Source organism: Hyperolius riggenbachi, chromosome 6, assembly GCF_040937935.1.
Source record: "Hyperolius riggenbachi isolate aHypRig1 chromosome 6, aHypRig1.pri, whole genome shotgun sequence".
Taxonomy (NCBI): Eukaryota; Metazoa; Chordata; class Amphibia; order Anura; family Hyperoliidae; genus Hyperolius; species Hyperolius riggenbachi.
The window spans coordinates 35,506,522-35,521,875 of NC_090651.1; the positions used below are offsets into that span (position 1 = coordinate 35,506,522).

The 15,354-nt window shown below is 47.6% G+C and overlaps 2 protein-coding genes across 2 annotated transcripts in view; both read left to right on the forward strand.

Annotated features, from left to right (window-relative positions):
- Positions 1-1,394, forward strand: part of LOC137520779 (vitellogenin-A2-like) — a 68,716-nt gene extending 67,322 nt beyond the window's left edge. The window contains exon 35 of the mRNA XM_068239133.1: positions 1,146-1,394. Within this exon, the coding sequence (XP_068095234.1) occupies positions 1,146-1,249 (104 nt within the window). The 3' untranslated portion in view covers positions 1,250-1,394. The remainder of the gene's footprint in view (positions 1-1,145) is intronic.
- A 2,754-nt stretch (positions 1,395-4,148) lies between these two features.
- LOC137522399 (di-N-acetylchitobiase-like) overlaps positions 4,149-15,354 on the forward strand; it is a 45,329-nt gene continuing 34,123 nt past the window's right edge. Inside the window, exons 1-3 of the mRNA XM_068242452.1 lie at positions 4,149-4,356; positions 9,187-9,325; positions 13,356-13,564. Coding sequence (XP_068098553.1) covers positions 4,234-4,356; positions 9,187-9,325; positions 13,356-13,564 — 471 coding nt within the window. The 5' untranslated portion in view covers positions 4,149-4,233. The remainder of the gene's footprint in view (positions 4,357-9,186; positions 9,326-13,355; positions 13,565-15,354) is intronic.

The following is a 15,354-nucleotide window of genomic DNA, read 5'->3' on the forward strand; positions in this document are numbered from 1 at the left end:
CAACTGCTAGTTACATTATGGAAGGGAAGGTGCAAAAAGTTTAGGTTGTGCATGCGTTCGTTTTAAATCCCTAACTCCACAGTATAGAGAGCTGCAAAATGTGGATGTATTAGTAGTATTAATCCATGCCCTGTCTGGTCCAGCGACACTTCCTAATAAGAAGAACCGTGAGCAATTCACCTGGTTTAGTCAGGGCCCCGTAAATAGTATTGGAAATTGGAATTTAAAATGCAATCTTCACTCGTTTTCCTTACTACCTCTCTGGTTTCCTATTGTTTTTTATGGAGCTGCATGCTTTGTAGCCTTTAAACATTTAAACTGACAGGCTGACCGTTAGTGAGTTTGCAGGGGGTGTTTCCGCTGCCAGAGGAAAAAAAGCAATGAAAGCGAATAGAAGCTGCTGCCCGGGTCACATGGCAGATCTCCTACTATAAGAACAGCTCCTAGTCAGCATTTTTAAGACAAGCACAAGCACATTTTCACAATTGAACCAATCAAGCCCCATAGCTGCTAGCTTTTTAACTAGCTGCCGGCTAGTTTCAAGGCAGTGGAAATTTAGGAGAAATGTGATCTGAAAAAAAAGAGAAAAGGATGTTACTGTTGGTTTCCATCTTTTCTGTTTCTCTGTGATGCCAAAAGTGACATCATTTCTGCCCTTTTCTTTCTTTTTTTCCAACCCAGCTCAGTGCCCATTTTCCCTCCCTACTGCCACAGCTTAATGTCCCTCCCACAACAAAAATCACCTAAACAACAACAGGCTTACATTATTGTGTAGGATCTTTAAAGCGAGGGGGATTCAATTACCTTTTGGTCATGGTGTCCTTATCTTATCCAAAATAGGAAGCTTTCTGTTATTTGTATCCTGAGATAAGCTTGTTACTAGAGCTAAAAACATCACACAATCCCGCTGGCACTGCACAGTTCTTTCAGGCAAAGGACACTCAGACCAGATAAAAAGAAGAAAAAATTGGGGGACAAATAGGGACCTATTTTAGAAAAAAAGAGGGTTTACATATATTTTTGTGGAATTAACTATTTTTTTTTGCCAATTTTTGTTGTTGTTGTTGTTACAACCCCCTTTTAACTGCCTCACACTTTACATACTTTGGCAATAAGCCTTTTGACCTTTGCCTTTTCTCCCACAGAACTGGAAGAAGGCATGAGCATGGCTGGCATGCCCGAAGACTTTGCGGAGAAAGCAGATGCCCACATATCCTGCTCCTGTGAATCCCAGACATGTGGGGCATAATCCCATCGCCGGCCTATCTAGTTTATACCTAGAAACTCAGATGACTCAAATATTAGCTGCAATGTCAGCCCCAATCAACCCAATCGAACTTTCAAACCAAATGTATATTTCTTCACTGTAACCCTTAGGAAATTTTCAATAAATATGTATGCATCCACAATGCCTGAGTAATGTCTGACCTTCTTTTGAATAGTCTTTAAAAACACAAATATGCGGACAGCTTTAAAGGGAACCTGAAGTGAATGGTATATGGAGGCTGCCATATTTATTCCTTATAAATACCAGTCGCCTGGCATCCTGCTGATCTCTTTGGCTGCAGTAGTGTATGAATGACACACCTGAAACAAGCATGCAGCTAATCCAGTCAGACTTCAGTCAGAAACATTTAATCTGCATGCTTGTTCAGGGCCTATGGGTAAAAGTGTTAGAGGCAGAGGATCAGCAGGAGAGCCAGGCAACTGGTATTGTGAAAAATCAAATAAATATGTCAGTAGCAACATTTTTAGCATCCAGGCAATCTCAATAGCACATTAAATATGCATGTCAACAATGTGGATCATTAATAATACAAAAAGTCAATTTGACCTCTTCTTTTTAAACGTTTAGAAGATAGTTTTATTACCTACTTCCTAGGTCTGCCCAATAGCAGAAGTTTCAGGCAGATAAGGACTGCTGTAATTTATTTAGTAAAGCAGTACTGTGTATTTTGTATATGGCGGCAACTGTTTGTATGTAGGAAAAATTGTAACTTAAAGCGGATCCGAGATGAAAAACTAACTATAACAAGTAACTTGTCTATATATCTTATCTAAAATTTAAATAGTTTACACAGCATATCTAGCTGCAAACACCTCCAAAAGTTTATGATTATTTATTCCTGTGATACAATGAGGGCAGCCATGTTCTGTTTGTCACATTGTCACAAGCTGAGGGCTGGAGATGCTATCAGCTTGCCTGTGTGTAAATTCAGTCCCCTCTCCTCCCCTCTGCCTCTGAAATCAATGGATAGTAACCTCCTCTTCCTGCCCAGACTTAGCTCCCATAAGCTCTTGCTACGGTGCCAAGGCAGAAAAGGAGCTGTGGGCGAGGCTTGCTTAGTTTATAAGGAAATAGAGTATTAAAACAAAAACAAAAAGTATTTGGCTTGAGGAATGCCCTATAAACTATGTGAAAGGAACACAATTATGCAATGAGTAAAAGTTTATCTCAGATCCACTTTCATTTTTAAAGTGTAACTGAGCCGAAGCTCAGGTACAAAAGTAGATACTTACCTAAAGTGGGGGAAGCCTCAGGATCCTTTTGAGGCTTCCCTCTCTGCTCCTATTGGGGCTGCGCGGCTCCTCTTCTGCATTCTTGGCCGCGATGTAGACGGTTGAGCCCGCCCATCTCTTGCGTGGACATAACTGCAAGGAGAAGAGATGTGTGGCCATGATGTGGAGGGGCCATGCTCAGCAACTGGGGAGGGGGGAAACCTAACCCTCCTGGTAGACGTTTGATAGTGAATGTAGGCTGATTCGACGTGTAGGTTATTACGTCGTAACAGGGGCACGCATTGGGGGGGCTGCTGACAACCAAGGGAAGCCTCAATGGGATCCTGAGGCTTGCCTCTTAAAGGTAATATATTTAATAGCAAACCCGATCTTGGGTAGGGTACTGGCTGCAGTAGTTCAGAATTCGATACATTGTACAGCCCTGCCTTCTCTGCTCTGCACTGACCTGCCAATCACATAGCTCCCAACTGTCCCTCTTTCGGAGGGGCAGTCCCTTTTTGGGAGCCTTGTCCCTCTGTCCTCCTCATTTGTCCCTCTTTCAGGACTTTGTCCCTCTTTCTATGTAAATCACCCTGCACAGACTCGCCCCCCTCAGGCCAGCCTGTCGTCTCCTTAGCAGAGAGGTGCTGCCGATCACCCTGCACAGACACGCCCCCTGTAAGTCAGTCTGTTGTCTGCCCAGCAGAGAAGTACTGTCAATCACCCTGCACAGACACGCCCCCTGTAAATCAGTCTGTTGTCTGCCCACAGTGCCCAGCAGAGAGCTGCTGTCAATCACCCTGTATAGCCTGTGTCTCTCCCCTGCAGTGCAGAGTGGTGCTGCCAATCACCCTGCACAGTCACACGCCCTCTGCAGGCCAGCCTGCTGAGTGTGTCTCTCCAGTAGAGATGGGAAGTTCGGATCTTTTCAATGATCCGGATGATTCGAATCGGATCATTGAAGAGATCCGGATCTTTGATCCGAATCTCGGATCATTTTACTACTGGAAGCATTCGGGGGTGAAATGAACAGCAGGACAGGTCTGTGGACAGGAGAAGGGGAGGGGGTGGACACACAGAGAAGGGGAGAAGATGGACAGAGGGCAGGGAGTGGACAGAGAAGGGAGGAGGGACGAGCAGAGAGCAGAAATGTTTGCACGTAATACCCACATGCTGAAGTCATATGCTTTATGTCATATATTTCACCTATATGTTCATCTGTACACTTTGAAAGAAAAGGTCGCACAGTGAAAGAAAGCATTCCCAGACGATAAGTGCAGCTGTTTAGTGCCGAGTGCAGGAGGATTATATTGCCTTTCAATCACAGTGCCTGCAAAGTTACTGAGCTGTGCTGAGCCAAAAGCTTCCCATGTGATCACTGTGCAGCACTACGGAACAGACAGCCTATAATGGGCAGCACATTATAGCCAGTATGTGTGCTCTACACATATCTGGCAGTGGCACCCATGTCCCCTCTCTCTCATCTACCTGTCTCCCTGCAAGGCTGGCTTCCATCCAACAGAGCGATCCCTGCTTCCAGGACCCCGCTGCCCGCTGAGAGGGGGCGTGTCGCTCCTGGCCCCGCCCCTTTTGCGATCCGAATCGTTCATTTTGATGATTCGGATGATCGACTCATAAAATAGATTCGGATCAAAGATCCGAATCGTTCATGATCCGGACAACACTACTCTCCAGCAGACTGAGCAGAGAGGTGCTGCTGTAACTGCAGGCAGGATGGATGGGATCCTGGATGTCAGCTGGATCCAGTGTCTATTACTGCTGGTGACAGGGATCTCTGCCTGTCCCTGCTCAGACCCCGCCCTGTGTGACCCCATCCAGCACAGCCGGGACTTAGAGGTAACACTGTGTGTGTATGTCCATCTGTGGCATTGTGTATATGATGTCAGGGCTGACCCTCTGGGCTGTAATATGCAGGGGTGATCAGTACAGGCAGCTTCTGTGTTTTACACTTATTTCTCCTGTATAACTTCCTCCTTCTAATACATGCAGCACCTGTACTCAGCCAGAAGTTCACAGGCTGATTCAGGAAGGAAGGCTCAGTGTTGTAATATGATCAGTGTTATTAGGATACATGTTGGAGAGAAGGAGACTGCTGTATTATACAGTACCAGTTGACCTAAGCCGGTTTAAAAAACGGGTTCTAGGTCTTTTCACACCGCCGCCGGTCAGTGCGCATGCGCGCACCCATCCACCGCCGTGCACACACCCATCTGCCCAACTCCCTGGCCCCGTCCTCCTGTCCCAACGGCTGTCCGTGCTGCACATGTGCACAGTAGCAAAAACCACGGACAGGATGACGCAGGGACACCTGCAGTTTTATTATACAGTATTATCTCCTTATGGTAAACTCCAAGGGACTAGGAAAAATAGTTTACTATATCAGAAGTTTACTATATCAGAATTGGTCGTACATTTTATATTTATGAAGACGCATTTGCTGGGACTTGAGGACGGAGTTTACTATATCCAGAGGGTTACTATATCAGAGTTTCCTATACGGAGATTGTACTGTGGCAGGTGTCTCAGGTCCGCAGGCTGGGCTGGCCTTGGATTTGTAACAGGGTGTACTGAATACGGAGAAGTGGCACCTTCGCTCCCTCAAGCGCAGTAAAAACAGCGCAGGAGATTTGAGCGCAGCCGGCGCCACCATAGACTGTAATAGGAGTTACGGCTATAGCAGCGCTCAGTGAGGGATTTGGGCGCCGTCAAAGAACGGCACATAAATTACTCTAAAAACACTGTCATTCGGCCGCCAGGAATAGCCGGAAGCCGAATGACATCTTTCCCCCACAATCCATGGCGGCCTGGAGGGGGAATGGTAATTAAAGATGCCGGGACTTGTGCCTTTTAACAGCTTTACCCTGCGCCCAAATCTTCCAGCGGCAGTTTCATAGGTAACCCTCGCCTTCCTCCCGGGCCGCCTTGATCCTCCGTTAGACAGCCCGGTATATTTGCCAGTAGAGGAGCACTGCGCATGCACGGCCCAGCTGTGCGAGTCCCTTCGCACTCCTGTCGGCATATGCGTTCTGCACAGGTGTACAAAGCTCCCGTTGATGGAAGCACAATGGGGGTGAGCGTGCAGCTCGACTGAACATGCAATCACTGGCCAATTTACCGGGCTGACTAGCGGAGGATCAAGACGGCCCGGGAGGACGGCGAGAAAGTGTTTCGGCCTGAAGAGGGCTGGAGGAAGCCCCAGGTATGTACATATACATAAATATATATATATATATATATATATATTGTGAGAAAACGCGTAAAAGCCGCCATGAGTACTCAGAGTAAGGCGGCTAATTCCGCGTCCAACATGGCAGCTTGTGCGCATGGGCCTGCATCCACTAGCCTGACGGAGCGCGGAGAAACCGCCGCATGCCCAGTGAACAAGGCGGCGGATTCCGCGTCCGACGCGGCGGTTTGCACGCATGGACCTACCACTAGCAGTATGGCTGAACGCGGGAAAACCGCCACATGCTCTGACAGCGGTGCGGCTGGCCCCGCGTTCAAAGCAGATACATTACAACACATGTCTGGTGTGGCTGGGACTGATAGTCCACACAGGTTCAGAAGGACGCTGAGAAGCAGAGCCTTTATGACAGTCAGAAGGGTGTCAGCTGATCCAGCCGATCAGCTGACAATTCTATCAGGTTTCATTGGTCCAGCACTTAGGGGAGGTGCCGGAGAGCGCTTGTGTATATATACTGGGTGCCGGTCATTTCTCTGGTGTCTGGCGTTGCGATCACTACGTGGTAGCACTCAGACCTTGTCAGTATCTGTGATATTTTCTGTGTTATTACTTCAGGCTAGTTCCAGGGTGTTGATGATCAAGGGACTCACACCCAAGACTAGGGAACTGTATTACCATTCTGTTATTACTTCAGACTAGTTCCAGGGTGTTGATGATCAAGGAACTCACACCCAAGACTAGGGAACTGTATTACCATTCTGTTATACTTCAGACTAGTTCCAGGGTGTTGATGATCAAGGAACTCACACCCAAGACTAGGGAACTGTATTATCACTCTGTTATATATCAGACTAGTTCCAGGGTGTTGATGATCACGGAGCTCACACCTAAGACTAGGCATTGTTATTATCTGTTACGACTTTCTGCTTTCCTGACCACTATCTTGATCTCTGATTTGGTACTTCGCTATATCTAATACTCTGTTGCTGAACCCTGCTTGTCTTAAGATTCCGAATCTGTCTCCTGTCTCTGTATCTGATCTGTCTGTCTGTTGCCGACCTGGCCTGTCCGACCTCGAGAACTATCTTCCCTGTTTGGAGATAGTTCACAGATCTGTCAGTGACACTTCACCATTGGTGTCACTCACTCTCTGGTCCTTCCCACTCTCACCCTTGGGGAGCATCAGACCATTGGAAGGAACCTGTTCTCTGAGCAGTATCTCTTACTGCCTGGCACCCTCTATACGGGTGCTCTCATCAAAGTATTACTGTTGCACCAAACACTCATATTACTCAGGTGTCCAGAGGTTAGAAATATATCTGATTATCGTTGATACTGCAGATCATCAATAATCGGGTATATATCTGTATTTTCGGTGATACTGCAGATCACCGATAATCAGATCCTCTCTGTGTTACACCGATCGTTACATATATATACAGTGGAGGAAATAATTATTTGACCCCTCACTGATTTTGTAAGTTTGTCCAATGACAAAGAAATGAAAAGTCTCAGAACAGTATCGTTTCAATGGTAGGTTTATTTTAACAGTGGCAGATAACACATCAAAAAGAAAATCGAAAAAATAACCTTAAATAAAACATAGCAACTGATTTGCATTTCATTGAGTGAAATAAGTTTTTGAACCCTCTAACAATAAAAGACTTAGTACTTAGTGGAAAAACCCTTGTTTGCAAGCACAGAGGTCAAACGTTTCTTGTAATTGATGACCAAGTTTTCACACATTTTAGGAGGAATGTTGGTCCACTCCTCTTTGCAGATCATCTCTAAATCCCTAAGGTTTCGAGGCTGTCTTCTGTGCAACTCTGAGCTTGAGCTCCCTCCATAGGTTTTCTATTGGATTAAGGTCCGGAGACTGACTAGGCCACTCCATGACCTTAATGTGCTTCTTCTTGAGCCACTCCTTTGTTGCCTTTGCTGTATGTTTTGGGTCATTGTCACGCTGTAACACCCATCCACGACCCATTTTCAGTTTCCTGGCAGAGGGAAGGAGGTTGTCGTTCAGGATTTCACGATACATGGCTCCGTCCATTTTCCCGTTAATGCGATTAAGTTGTCCTGTGCCCTTAGCAGAAAAACACCCCCAAAGCAAAATGTTTCAACCCCCATGCTTGACGGTGGGGACGGTGTTTTGGGGGTCATAGGCAGCATTTTTCTTCCTCCAAACACAGCGAGTTGAGTTAATGCCAAAGAGCTCTATTTTGGTCTCATCAGACCACAGCACCTTCTCCCAGTCACTCACAGAATCATTCAGATGTTCGTTGGCAAACCTCAGACGGGCCTGCACATGTGCCTTCTTGAGCAGGGGGACCTTGCGAGCCCTGCAGGATTTTAATCCATTGCGGTGTAATGTGTTTTCAATGGTTTTCTTGGTGACTGTGGTCCCTGCTAATTTGAGGTCATTCACTAACTCCTCCCGTGTAATTCTAGGATGCTTTTTCACCTTTCTCAGAACCATTGACACCCCATGAGGTGAGATCTTGCGTGGAGCCCCAGAGCGAGGTCGATTGATAGTCATTTTGTGTTCCTTCCATTTTCGAACAATCGCACCAACAGTTGTCACCTTCTCTCCCAGCTTCTTGCTAATGGTTTTGTAGCCCATTCCAGCCTTGCGCAGGTCTACAATTTTGTCTCTGACATCATTGGACAGCTCTTTGGTCTTTCCCATGTTGGAGAGTTTGGAGTCTGCTTGATTGATTGATTCTGTGGACAGGTGTCTTTTATACAGGTGACTAGGTAAGACAGGTGTCCTTAATGAGGGTGACTAATTGAGTAGAAGTGTCTAACCACTCTGTGGGAGCCAGAACTCTTAATGGTTGGTAGGGGTTCAAAAACTTATTTCACTCAATGAAATGCAAATCAGTTGCTATCTTTTATTTAAAGGTTATTTTTTCGATTTTCCTTTTGATGTGCTATCTGCCACTGTTAAAATAAACCTACCATTGAAATGATACTGTTCTGAGACTTTTCATTTCTTTGTCATTGGACAAACTTACAAAATCAGTGAGGGGTCAAATAATTATTTCCTCCACTGTATATATATATATGCGAAAGTTTGGGCAACCTTGTTAATTGTCATGATTTTCCTGTATATATCATTGGTAACTGCAATAAAAATGTCAGTTAAATATACAGTGGCTTGCAAAAGCATCAGCGGCTCGATCGATAAGCCACATCGCCGCCTCATCTACGCGTGTAGATGAGGCTTAAGATTCCAACAGGAGCTTCCCTTCTTCAGAAAGCGCAAATACTTCCCATCTCAACCAAGTTTGCTTATATCTTGGTTTGCTTATCTATCCGAGACCAAGTGGATCAGCATTTCTGCGTGTTTTAAAGCTGAAAGTTCCTGCATCCAATCATGGATTGTAGGAGCTTGGGTGGATTTTCAAAATTTGAGGATAGTTAATTTTGCAGCAGCAAGAATATGGCGGACTAGCTGATGGTAATCTTTCTGTTCTCAGGTCTATGTCTTTCATGTCACAGACAAAAACTGGATTCATTATGACTGGACTCAAGTGACGACAGTGGCCTCGTTTGCACCTTATGATGCAGAGCTCATGTGCTTTGCCCATTCCAAAGGAGCGAGATATGTACTAACAGGTGAGTCTAGTGAAGAGATGTAAGCAGGGTCACAGACAAAGCAAAAATGGTCAGACCCCCGTCCTGAAGGATATTCCCCAGTCTCTGCTGATCAGCGACACCACCACCAAGGCATACGCCAAATAACCACCCCTCCGCTAATGCCTAATCCTAACCACCCACCGCCGATACCTAAACCTAACCACTCCCCTGCCGATGCCTAATCCTAACCACCCCCTCCGCTAATGCCTAATCCTAACCACCCCCTCCGCTAATGCCTAATCCTAACCACCCCCTGCCAATGCCTAATACTAAACACCCTACGGCCTATGCCTAATCCTAACCACCCCCTGCCAATGCCTAATCCTAACCACCCCCTGCCAATGCCTAATCCTAACCACCCCACGGCCTATGCCTAATCCTAACCACCCCCTGGCCGATGCCTAATCCTAACCACCCCCTGCCGATGCCTAATCCTAACCACCCCTCCGCTAATGCCTAAACCTAACCATCCCCTGCCAATGCCTAATCCTAACCACCCCCTGCCAATGCCTAATCCTAACCACCCCCTGCCAATGCCTAATCCTAACCACCCCCCGGCCGATGCCTAATCCTAACCACCCCCCGGTTGATGCCTAATCCTGACCACCCCCTGCCGATGCCTAATCCTAACCACCCCTCCGCTAATGCCTAATCCTAACCACCCCCTGCCAATGCCTAATCCTAACCATCCCCCGGCTAATGCCTAATCCTAACCACCCCCCGGTTGATGCCTAATCCTAACCACCCCTTGCTAATGCCTAATCCTAACCACCCCTCCGCTAATCTCTAATCCTAACCACCCCCTGCCAATGCCTAATCCTAACCACCCCCTGCCGATGCCTAATCCTAACCATCCCTCCGCTAATGCCTAATCCTAAACCCCTCCCCCGCCAATGCCTAATCCTAACCACCCCCGGCTGATGCCTAATCCTAACCACCCCTTGCCGATGCCTAATCCTAATCATCCCCTACCTATGCCTAATCCTAACCATCCCCCGGCCGATGCCTAATCCTAACCACCCCCTCCGCTAATGCCTAATCCTAACCACCCCCTGCCAATGCCTAATCCTAACCAACCCCTGCCAATGCCTAATCCTAACCACCCCCTGCCAATGCCTAATCCTAACCACCCCCCGGCTGATGCCTAATCCTAACCACCCCCTGGCTAATGCCTAATCCTAACCACCCCCTGCCGATGCCTAATCCTAACCACCCCCTGCCAATGCCTAATCCTAACCACCCCCTGCCAATGCCTAATCCTAACCACCCCCCGGCCGATGCCTAATCCTAACCACCCCCCGGTTGATGCCTAATCCTAACCACCCCCTGCCGATGCCTAATCCTAACCACCCCTCCGCTAATGCCTAATCCTAACCACCCCCTGCCAATGCCTAATCCTAACCATCCCCCGGCTAATGCCTAATCCTAACCACCCCCCGGTTGATGCCTAATCCTAACCACCCCTTGCTGATGCCTAATCCTAACCACCCCTCCGCTAATCTCTAATCCTAACCACCCCCTGCCAATGCCTAATCCTAACCACCCCCTGCCGATGCCTAATCCTAACCATCCCTCCGCTAATGCCTAATCCTAAACCCCTCCCCCGCCAATGCCTAATCCTAACCACCCCCGGCTGATGCCTAATCCTAACCACCCCTTGCCGATGCCTAATCCTAATCACCCCCTGCCTATGCCTAATCCTAACCATCCCCCGGCCGATGCCTAATCCTAACCACCCCCTCCGCTAATGCCTAATCCTAACCACCCCCTGCCAATGCCTAATCCTAACCAACCCCTGCCAATGCCTATTCCTAACCACCCCCTGCCAATGCCTAATCCTAACCACCCCCCGGCTGATGCCTAATCCTAACCACCCCCCGGCTGATGCCTAATCCTAACCACCCCCTGCCGATGCCTAATCCTAACCACCCCTCCGCTAATGCCTAATCCTAACCTCCCCCTGCCAATGCCTAATCCTAACCATCCCCCGGCCGATGCCTAATCCTAACCACCCCCCGGCCGATGCCTAATCCTAACCACCCCCTGCCGATGCCTAATCCTAACCACCTACTGCCGATGCCTAATCCTAACCACCCCCCGGCTGATGCCTAATCCTAACCACCCCCTGCCGATGCCTAATCCTAACCACCCCCTGCCAATGCCTAATCCTAACTACCCCCCTGCCGATGCCTAACCCTAACACCCCCACCCCCCCCCCCCGCCAATGCCTAATTCTAACCACCCCCTGACGATGCCTAATCCTAACCACCCCCTGACGATGCCTAATCCTAACCACCCCCTCCCGATGCCTAATCCTAACCACCCCCTGCCGATGCCTAACCCTAACCCCCCCCCACCGATGCCTAATCCTAACCACCCCCTGCCGATGCCTAATTCTAACCACCCCCTGCCAAAGCCTAATGCTAACCACCTCCTGCTAATGCCTAATCCTAACTACCCCCCCCGGCTGATGCCTAATCCTAACCAGCCCCCGGCTGATGCCTAATCCTAACCAGCCCCCGGCTGATGCCTAATCCTAACCAGCCCCCGGCTGATGCCTAATCCTAACCACCCCTCCGCCAATGCCTAATCCTAACCACCTCTCCGCTGATGCCTAATCCTAACCACCTCCTGCTGATGCCTAATAGTAACCATCCCTCCGCTAATGCCTAATCCTAACCACACCCTGCAAATGCCTAATCCTAACCACCCCCTGCCGATGCCTAATCCTAACCATCCCTCCGCTAATGCCTAATCCTAACCACCCCCTGCCAATGCCTACTCCTAACCACCCCCTGCCAATGCCTAATCCTAACCACCCCCCAGCTGATGCCTAATCCTAACCACCCCGCCAATGCCTAATCCTGACCACCCCCTGCCGATGCCTAATCCTAACCACCGCCTCCTGATGCCTAATCCTAACCACCCCCTGCCGATGCCTAATCCTAACCATGCCTCCGCTAATGCCTAATCCTAACCACCCCCTGCCAATGCCTAATCCTAACCACCCCCTGCCAATGCCTAATCCTAACCATCCCCCGGCCGATGCCTAATCCTAACCACCCCCCGGCCGATGCCTAATCCTAACCACCCCCCGGCCGATGCCTAATCCTAACCACCCCCTGCCGATGCCTAATCCTAACACCCCCCCCCCCCCCCCGCCAATGCCTAATTCTAACCACCCCCTGCCGATGCCTAATCCTAACCACCCCCTCCCGATGCCTAATCCTAACCACCCCCTGCCGATGCCTAATCCTAACCACCCCCCTGATGCCTAATCCTAACCACCCCCTGCCGATGCATAATCCTAACCACCCCCCGCCAATCCCTAACCCTAACCACCCCCCCCCCCCCGCTGATGCCTAATCCTAACCACACCCCTGCCGATGCCTAATCCTAACCACCCCCCCTTTCCAGTTCCACCTTCCTTCATGTCCGATCAAATCAGGATGGGAAGCAGGGCTGTGTGGCTCTCCCTATTGGCTGCCTGACTCTCCCTACTGGCTGTCAATGTTTCTGCATGGAGAGAGTGAGTTATTGGCAGTTCAGGAGCTGGAGAAAAATATCAAACACTTTTCCCGATTTACCGAATGCGGAAATCTGAATTGTGAAATCTCTTGACATTTCTAGAGTCTGTAATTTACCTCACTAGTCAGTAAGTCTAATTTTCTATGCAGTAATAGGTTTAGTGAATTGGAATTTGGGAAGGTGAGCAGCAAAATCTGCTGTTTTCAGCATTACTGAATGCTTAGTGAATTGAGGCCATTGTATGCTAATTCATGCATCTTAATAGGCTGATTAAAATTAGCAGCCACTGCATTTGATTGGTCCCTTTCCTAGCTGTATACATTAGCATAAAACTAGCATGACATTTGCATCCGCTTGGAAATATTAGCATCTCATTGACCCACCTAAGTAATGGGTAAAATACTGCAGAAAATGTATCAGCACTCTGTAAAGGCAAAAAATAATAGGCACTTTTTGCCATAAATTGTCTTCCGTACTTTAGGGAATGTACCGCTGAAGAGTATTGTGGATATAAAGCAGAGAGCTGATTGGATTTCAGAGAAGGTGAAACTGGCTAAGAGCCAATACATGGACGGTATTAACCTGGACATCGAGGAACCGGTGTCGCCGGACACCCCGGAGTATTACGCGCTGACCGATCTGGTGATGGCGACTGTAGAGGCTTTCCACGTCCTGATCCCGGGATCCCAGGTGACACGTGTCTGTCGTGTGTCTGCTTTCTTCTTTTACCTCGGGTAATATCTTACTTCTTGCAGATCAGTTTCTCTCCAAGCAGCTGGTGAGATCTGCTCATCATAAGGCTAGATATTATATTACAGTTCTTTTACCCATAAAGTGGTGTGAAACTCAAAATTACAGTTTTGCTCTAAATTATTAAACACAGATTGCCTTTTATGATAATTAAAGTGAACCAGAGATAAAGCACCCTCATGTATTTTACCATGTATATCAGTGAATACATTAGAGAAAACACCTACCCTGCTCTCTGTTTCATTCTTCACTGCTCAGTCTGCTTGTTATCAGCCCTGATAAAATCCTCGACTGAACATTCAGCCTGGCTTTGCTCAGGAATCATTATAGCAGAGTCATTATAGCAGAGCCAGAAAGGGGCAGGCTTGGGCTTGAAAAGACATTAGAGAAGACAGACTCAGCTATAATGATTCCTAAGCAAAGCCAGAATGAATGCTCAGTCAGGGATTTTATCAGGGCTGATAAAAAGCAGGCTAAGCAGTGAAGGTCTGGTTGAACTCAATGGACGTATGTCTTTTTTCAACCAAAATAACTATGTAACTGTGTAAGAGAGCAGGGTAGGTGTTTTCTCTAATGTTCCCACTGATATATATGGTAAAATACATGAGGGTGCTTCGTCTCTGGTTCACTTTAAGTTATTAGTAAACCAACAAAGTGGAGAAAGTTCACTGCTTCCCCCTGGATACAGCAGAAACTTTTCTGCATTGTTTACACATCTTAAGGTGGCCACACACCATACCATTTTTTAAATATCTGTTCAATTTAAGAATTGCAATAAATTTTTCATTTCAAAAATATGACCAATGTACCACACACCTATGTTCAATTTTTTTCCCCAATCATCATAAAAATGATTGGATACTCTGACAAAATTGCTAGGGCTTGTATATTAATAAATTGGCAATCTAACACACACCATACAATCTTTAGAAAGATTGAAGAAAAATATCTGGCATTCCGGATCGATAAAAATCGAAGAAAACGGGAAATTCGGTCGGATTTTTTAGTCGAATGAAAAAAAAAGCTTCTGATTTTTTCGGGAGATCCGATCGTTTTTATCGAATTACTGTAAAATCGGATCATTTTATTGTATCGTGTGTGGCCACCTTTAGTATAGCTAAACTCAATCTGATAATTTCAGTATGGTCTGGTACCCGCGATCAGGGATGCTCACCAGATTAAATCTGAATGAGTTTCATTCGGATTTCATCCAGCTAATTAAAGCACCTGTGCGGGTGGGCGAGGGGAGGTTAAACTTACCCAGTAGGCATCTTCTTAAACCCGTCCCACGGCACATCCCACTCTGCGTTCCAAGCCGCGTCACGTGACTACTACGCTTCCTCCTTCAACCCGGAGGAACAGATTTTAAAAAGATCTTGGCATTGAGGTGAACCTAAAGCAAAAAAACAAACAAAACAAAAACAGTTTACCCTTACCTGGGGCTTCTACCACCCATCCACAGCTGCCCTGTGCCTGCGCTGTCACTGCGCGATGCTCCTGTCCGTACACTGCCCCTGTTTTAGGTTAATGAGCCGACAATGCACATCCTCGATTGCACTCCTTGCGCATGCACAGTTGAGATTTTCCCGAACTGCACATGCGCAGAGCGTTCCCATCAATAGTCAGGAGGCGTGCGAGCCGACGGGACGCACATCCAGTTGAAAGAGGTGCCAGGAACATCGTGGGCACAGGGCAGCTGCGGGGGGCTGGTAGAAGTCCCAGGTAAGTTA